Source organism: Epinephelus lanceolatus, chromosome 6, assembly GCF_041903045.1.
Source record: "Epinephelus lanceolatus isolate andai-2023 chromosome 6, ASM4190304v1, whole genome shotgun sequence".
Classification (NCBI taxonomy): domain Eukaryota; kingdom Metazoa; phylum Chordata; class Actinopteri; order Perciformes; family Serranidae; genus Epinephelus; species Epinephelus lanceolatus.
In genome coordinates, this window is record NC_135739.1 from 42,050,839 (window position 1) to 42,058,997 (window position 8,159).

The 8,159-nt window shown below is 45.5% G+C and overlaps 1 protein-coding gene across 1 annotated transcript; it reads left to right on the forward strand.

The window, feature by feature from the left end:
- Window positions 1-627: 627 nt before the first annotated feature.
- LOC117253760 (paraneoplastic antigen Ma1 homolog) lies at window positions 628-1,866 on the forward strand. The gene has a single exon (XM_033621432.2). It carries the CDS (start codon window positions 628-630, stop codon window positions 1,864-1,866), a length of 1,239 nt encoding a protein of 412 aa, XP_033477323.2.
- Window positions 1,867-8,159: the final 6,293 nt, after the last annotated feature.

The following is an 8,159-nucleotide window of genomic DNA, read 5'->3' on the forward strand; positions in this document are numbered from 1 at the left end:
TTGGCACAATATATTTTTTGTTTGTTTGTTTGTTTCATTTTAATTCAAAGGGTAAATATTTGTATTGCTGCAAAACTTTCAGTAAACTACGTTTGTTTGATTTTATAAAGTTGTCGGGTGTCAGTTAATAAGTTAGAACGGGTGTATATGCCTGGACTATTTTTGGATATCATTAAGAGTAATATCAGCTCACTTAAAATAGGTAAACCTTCGGGTAGCTACCTTAACACAAAACGAACCCAAAATCACTCCATTAGTCTAGTGTGCAGTGGGGTGCTACATAAAATGGAGGCACCGCTGGGATAATTTAGTTTCAAGTTAGTTACTGACCCAGACAACAAAAGTAGTTAAGTGAGACAAGTTAAACATTTCATAGGGAATAAACTAATGTTGCCATATATTCTCAGTTCATATGTTTAGGAAAGTTAAAAACTATTCATTGCAGTAGTCGTGACCACGTTAAAGGTGCAATATCTTAGTTAAAAGCAACGCTTTATTTCATTCATAAGTTTAAAGTAACCACTAAAAAGTTATTTCCCTGAGCTCAGGTTGCTTTATACTACAAAAACTTAAAGTGAAATAGGCTCAGCAAAACAATATAGTGCAGCTACTAGGCAAAAGAGCACTATGGCACAACTACAGCACTGGTGCAAAGGCGAGGGCATTAACCCCATATATGCCATATTGGTCAAGGATGTCCCAGAAGACACAGAGAATGACTTTGTTGAAGAAACCCTGCAGTCCATAAAAGCTCTTGGACGGGTGAAGGTCAGAGGAAGGATGTATGATCCTCGGTCTCAAAGCCTAACTGTCTTATGTGAATGTAGGGAGGAAGTAAACACAAGAGCCATCCCTCTGGATGTGTTACCAGAAGGTTGTGATTCACCATGGAGGATTTTTGGGCCCTCTGAAGAGGAAACTGTATTCAAGGCTGAGCAAATAAGGGGTGATGCACCGGAGCTGCCACAAGTCTCTGGTCTTTCTTTTCCACTCCAAGCGTCCACACCTGAAGCCATTATCAGAGCAGTGGGAGACATAATGCAGAGAACAGGGAAACCTGCTAGTGACAATATCTCATACAGGAGGTTGCGAACTTTCTCTGGTGTCCTCCCAACACCTCCTGGAGAAGAGCAGTTGGATAACTGGATAGAGCAAGCTCGATTGATGATAGAGGAGTGTGACCGACCAGAAAGAGAGAAGCGAATGAAAATAATGGAAAGTGTAAAGGGTCCTGCGCTAGAGATCCTGCAAGCTGTTCGCTTCAACGATCCAGATGCAACGCCTACAGAGTACATTGATGTGATCGAGAACACTTTCGGCACCCCGGAAACAGGTGAAGAGCTCTACTTTGCCTTTAGAATGCTCTGTCAGCAACCAAGTGAGAGGCTTTCAGCATTTCTGAGAAGGATGGAAAGGGTTCTGAACAAGGTGGTCCAAAAGGGAGGTTTGCAACCCGCCTCCGCAGACAAAGCACGCCTTGACCAACTCATTAAAGGGGCCACAAGGTCTGACATGATGCTCCTAAACCTCAGGCTTAGAGAGCGAAGGGATCAACCACCTACATTTTTGCAGCTGCTGAATGAGATACGTACTGAAGAAGAGTATGAAGCCTCCCGGCGTAAGCTGAACCCAGCCAAATCAGTGCATGTTAAGACTGTAACATTACCAGCAGAAGCAGAAATAAGAGATCTCAGAGTGGAGATACAAGAGTTGAAATCACAACTCACTGAGCTTACAGCTTTGTCTATTGCCCAGTCTCCTCCACCTCCTGCCCCGGAATCTGCAGTCACTACTGAGGTGGAAGCCTCAGGAGAAGATAAAAACATTCAAGCATTAAAGAAGGAAGTTAAAAAACTGAGGAAATGAGTCTCAGTTATGTCAGTCAATCCTACCACAGTGTCCAGAGACACACAACCCCGTCAAGATGCACCGCCCTTCACGAGTCGGCAGAAAGCCTCATCTCAAAGAGACTCAAGTGACTTCTTCTGTTACCGTTGTGGTGAGGATGGGCATTTTGCCAATAAATGTAGTGCTACAGAAAACTATCCAAAAGTGATACAGAAACTAATCCGTGCTCAGCGACAACTGAAAACAAGTCAAAGGGAACAAAGTGCTGCCACAACTGCAGTGAACACCATAAATGCTATTGTTAAGAGAAGTGCTGTGGATGTGCAGGCAGGCAGCCTGCCAGAAGGACTGGTAGGACCACCCTCCACTGCTGATGTGAAAGTTGATGGCAAGCCTTGCACCGCTCTCCTGGACAGTGGTTCCCAGGTGACAATCATTTTTGACAGCTGGTATGTCGAGCACCTGTTACATGTACCCATACATCGAGTCACTGATTTGAACCTCTGGGGCCTTAGTGACTCAGATAGCAGCTACCCCTACAGAGGCTACATCCAAGTTGATTTAGAGCTTCCAGAGAAGGAACCTGGCAAAGCCCAGTCAATTCCTGTCCTTGCCTTGGTGTGCCCAGACCCTCGCTGCTCAGACAACGTTTCTGTGCTGGTTGGTACCAATGTTCGAAAGCTTAGACCATACACGGCTAACACAGAGGTTGAAGAGCTGGGTAACATCTGGTCGCTGAGAGTATGTTTCAGAACAGAAGGTCCAGCACTCACCTATCACAAAGCCGCCCAGAAACAAGTCTGATGACAGCCCCGTGGCTGAGGTGAAGTGGTCTGGCCCGGGTCCTCTTGTCATACCTGCTGGTAGTGAGTATATCGCTACATGTAAAGTAAAAGAGAAACACATCCTGGAAGATAGTGTCCTCATTACAGAGTGTGCACCCTCACCAGCTCTCCCTCCCAGTGTGTTGGTGCAGCCCACTGTCCTGTTCTCAAAAATGATGGACAAGAACAAGTTCCTAGTGTTGTTGCGGAATGATTCACTCAAAGCTACCTCCATCCCAATGGGCACAGTGATTGCACACCTTAATGTAGCTGATACAGTGACTGAGATCCCAACTTCAAAGTCAGAGACTCCCCCAAAGATTGATTCGTTACTGTTCGATTTTGGAGACTCTCCCATTCCAAATGAGTGGAAACAAAGACTAAGACAAAAACTCTCTGAGAGGTCCAACGTGTTCTCAACCGACGAATGGGATGTTGGATTAGCCAAGGGAGTGGAACATCATATGCGGCTAACGGATGAAACCCCATTCAGAGAACGGTCTCGCTGTATATCGCTGGCCGACCTTGATGATCTTCGACGCCACCTTCAAGGACTCCTGGCAGCAGGGATAATAAAAGAATCGAGAAGTCCCTATGCTTCACCAATTGTCCTGGCACAAAAGAAAAATGGACAGTTGCGCATGTGTGTGGACTATCGAACACTGAACCGAAGAACAATCCCTGATCAGTATGCTGTGCCACGCATTGATGATGCATTGGACTGTTTGGCTGGAAGCAAGTGGTTTTCAGTGTTGGACTTGCGCAGTGATTATTATCAGATCCCAATGGCAGAAGAAGATAAAGAGAAAACCGCTTTTATCTGCCCAGTGGGATTTTTTCAGTTTGAAAGAATGCCTCAGGGGAGCACAGGGGCCCCGGCAACCTTTCAAAGACTTATGGAAAAGGCTGTTGGAGACATGCACATGCTGGAAGTCATCGTGTACCTGGATGACCTGATCGTGTTCGGGAAAACTCTGGAAGAGCACGAACAAAGACTTCTCAAAGTGATTGACAGACTGGAAGAGGCTGGTTTGAAGTTGTTGATAGACAAGTGTCAGTTCTGCTGGCCACAAGTAAAGTATGTGGGACACATTGTGCCAGAGAGTGGGATTGCCACAGATCCAGCCAAAGTTGAAGCGGTAGCCCACTGGAAACAGCCCATTGATCTCCCATCCTTGCAGTCATTTTTAAGGGTTCTGTGGGTACTACCGTCGCTTCATAAAGAACTACTCCATCAGTCAGACCTCTTACTGAACTGTGTAAGGGTTACCCTCACACCCAAAATAAGGGGAAAGCAGCCAAGGTACCCAAGAAGACGTACTACAGAGTGAATGAACCTTTTGGGGACAGGTGGGATCAGTTGTGCACAGAGGCTTTCAAGAACATCATTCACTGTCTCACCAACGCACCTGTCCTAGCTTTCGCTGACCCGTCCAAGCCTTATGTGCTACACATTGATGCCAGTTTTCAGGGTTTGGGAGCTGTGCTCAACCAAGAACACCCAGAAGGGTTGAGACCAGTTGCTTTTGCTAGCAGAAAGGTCAGTTCCTCTGAGAAGAACTACCCAGTGCACCAGCTTGAGTTCCTGGCACTCAAATGGGCTGTGGTCGATAAATTCCACGATTATCTGTATGGGACCAAGTTTGTGGTGAGGACAGATAACAACCCCCTAACGTATATCCTCACAGACAGCCAAACTCAATGCAACTGGTCACCGTTGGCTTGCTGCTCTGTCGACGTACAACTTCACTCTTCAGTATCGGCCAGGGCGCAGCAACATTGATGCTGACTCACTGTCCCGCAACCCCCCTCCAGCTGATGGAACTGAGTGGAAGAACATGCCCCCTGAGAGTGTTAAAGCTCTCTGCAAGCAGATCGCCTGTGGGAAGCCATCTGAAGGTTCACTGAACTATGCGAAGCCTTTAGGGATTTCTCCAGAGGCTATCCCAGAGTGTTATGTTTTCCCCACTCGCCTGGATCTTGGTTACTTGAGTCAGATTAGCAGGAAAGATCTCATCAGAGCTCAAGACGCAGACCCAGTGATCGCGCCGGTAAAGCAAGCAGTTGGTGGGGGACACTCAATTCCCACCGTTAAGGGTGGTGATCCAGGGGCCATGTTGCTTCAGAGAGAGGCCAATAAGTTAGTGATGATGGATGAACTGCTCTACAGAAAAGTTGAAAGACTGTCTGGTACAGAAGTACATCAGCTTGTTCTTCCCAAAGAGTGTATCGCCAGGGTTTTCAGATCCCTCCATGATGAGTCAGGACAACTGGGGGTAGAAAAGACAATCGAACTCATCAGATACCGGTTCTACTGGCCCAAAATGGGAGCAGAGGTGGAACAGTACGTCAAAAACTGTGGTAGGTGTGTCACACGAAAGACGCCTCCTCAGAGAGCTGCCCCTTTAAACCAGATAACCAGTAAAGGCCCACTCGATCTGGTATGTACTGATTTTTTGTCCCTTGAGCCAGATTCCCAAGGACTTGCCAATATCCTTGTGGTAACTGATCATTTTATCAGATATGCCCAGGCTTTTCCATCAAAAGATAAAAAGGCTGCCACTGTAGCCAAGATTCTGTGTGAGCGGTACTTTGTGCACTATGGACTTCCTGCCCGGATACATTCGGATCAAGGGCGGGATTTTGAAAGCAGACTGATCCAAGACCTCCTGAGAATGTTGGGGATCCGTAAGTCCAGAACATCACCTTACCATCCTCAAGGGGATCCACAACCTGAGAGGTTTAACTGCACCCTCCTCTCTATGCTTGGCACACTAGATCCAAATCAGAAGCAGAAGTGGAGTCAGAACATCAGTCAGTTGGTGCACGCATACAATTGCACCCGTAGTGAGGCAACTGGTTACTCACCTTATCTGCTAATGTTTGGGAGAGAAGCCTGGTTGCCAGTGGACATCTGTTTTGGAGTGTCTGATCGGAGTGAGAAGGGTGTGACTTATCAGCAGTATGTAACCGAACTGAAAACAGGTCTTCACAAAGCCTACCAACTCGCTACAAAAGCTGCTGACAAAAATCACAAGAGAAACAAAAAAACACATGACAGGCTGGTAAGAGAGCAAGTCTTGGAAGAAGGAGATTGTGTGTTGCTGAGAAACTTCGGTGTCACTGGAAAGCATAAGCTGAAGGATAAATGGAGGTCAATGCCATACATTGTTGTTGGAAAGATGCCAAAACTCCCAGTTTACCAAGTGAAACCAGAGAGGGGAACTGGAGAGGTGAAAATAGTGCACAGAAACCACCTTTTACCTATTGGCTATCTAGTGAGATTGCCTGTGGATAGTGATGAACCAGAGCTGCCACAGAGGAGACCTGGAACTAGGTCACAGCAGAGACAGGTTCAAAGTCACCCACAAATTGTCAATAATGGAGATGCATCACTCTCTTCAGAGTCAGACTATGAAGAAGTTGACCCACCAAGGCCACTGGTTCAAGGGTGGAGAGATCTTTTGTCCCAGCCCGAGTTGTTCACAAGGCAGCAAAGTCAAGCACCTGATGAAGTCCAAGTAACTTCACCAGCCAGAAGTGTGGCAGAAATTGACTTAAGTCTGGAGACTGTGGACATTACAGATGCTCATTTGCTTCCTATCGCTGATCTAGATGCAGACAGAGACTTAGAAGGAGGAGCAGATGTAAATGAGAATGAAGATGATGAGATCCCAGTTGAACGCTCAAAGAGAGTGAAGAAACCAGTGATAAGACTGAGTTATGATGAACTTGGAAAGCCATCCAACCAGCCATTGACTGTCCTAAGCCACGGTGTACTGGTTGGAAGCGGCACCTACAGAGATTCAAGATACCTCCCATGCCGAACCGCCTGGTGTCACCTTATGGCCTTGTGCTGTCATTGTTCTAACTTAAAACCCTCAAGACATTGCCAAGAGATTCAGGTTATCTAATCTGTAGTTTTGATGGGGACATCAAAAAGTTTAGAAGGGGGAGGGTGTAGCCCTTGTGAGAAAATGAGGGGTTAAATAAATGTAGTGCTTTATAAGGGAGGAAAGACCTAATAAGATAAGAAATTAAGTGAAATTAAGGTTGTTTCATAACACTTAATAGAGACACAATAAATATTAATAAGTTAATGGAGATTTCAGTTAAAAAGACTACAACTGCATGTTAAGTTCATTTTGAAGGTAAATAGTTAAATATCGCAAGATGTGCATTCAGAGAATTCATGTGGGTTTGTTCTATTGTTATATTGGTCGAGTATGTGGTCAGTTTGATTCGCCTGTGATGGTTGGGGGGGAAATGCGGAAGAAACGAAAAAAAAGACAGGGAGGAGGCAGCAGCTAAGCTAGCACCGGGAAGAGCGGAATGTGAGGAACAGAGTGTATCTCATATAGTTGGAAGAAATGTAGGCTAGTTAAACACTACCGCATAGTTCCTCATTATCTGAGAGTTTATTGAGGCTTGTATTAGTGTGTGTGTGTGTGTTTGTGCCACGTGAAATGAAGTTAAAAGACGACGCATCGGACGGGAGTAGGAAGACTTTGCCACCGCGGTCGTCATGTTCCTTTGTTGACGCCCGCCGAGGATTCCTCTAGCTGAACTGTGGGTTTGCCTAGCTGCATTTCGGTGGTGTGGAGCAGAGGATATCTCCAGCTGTACTGTGACTTTGCTGACTGTTTCTTCTGCGGGGAGAGCGGAGGATTTCGTCAGCTGAGAGGTGAGTCGGACAAGCTGTGTTGTTTTCGCATGGAGGAGAGGACGTCTTCATCGGAACTGTGAGCCTGCTGTGTGGATTCGCTCGCGGGAAAAAGGGGATTTCCATGGGCCGCAACGCACCCGAGCATCAAACAGGCTGCAACGGGGTTTTCTGTTGTCGTGAGTGTGTGAATTTGAGTGTGCGTGTGTGGGCCCACGTTACAGTATAGAGTATCATCAGTTATTGAGTAAAGTTATTGAGTGGCTATTGAACCATTAAGGTATTTTGATATACATTTGTGGTAAGCTAATTGAGAGGTGTATATGATTAGTATTTTCCTTGCTCAGTGAGGTAATTTTGGTTTAGTCCAGAGGTTATTATAGACTTCTTTTAAAGGGGTCTAAGTTGTGTTTTGGCACAATATATTTTTTATTTGTTTGTTTGTTTCATTTTAATTCAAAGGGTAAATATTTGTATTGCTGCAAAACTTTCAGTAAACTACGTTTGTTTGATTTTATAAAGTTGTCGGGTGTCAGTTAATAAGTTAGAACGGGTGTATATGCCTGGACTATTTTTGGATATCATTAAGAGTAATATCAGCTTACTTAAAATAGATAAACCTTCGGGTAGCTACCTTAACACAAAACGAACCCAAAATCACCCCATTAGTCTAGTGTGCAGTGGGGTGCTACATACTTAAACAATGAACAGACACACGTGGTTGTGTTTAGGACAAAAGAACCGGGTTTGGCTTTACATTCATACGAGAAGCAAACGCCAGCCTCCTGGGTGAAAGTCAGTGATCGTTGGATCCATCAAACACT

Excerpts from the sequence above, each read along its gene's own strand:
- LOC117253760 (XM_033621432.2), top strand. The coding sequence starts at position 628 with ATGGCACAACTACAGCACTGGTGCAAAGGCGAGGGCATTAACCCCATA.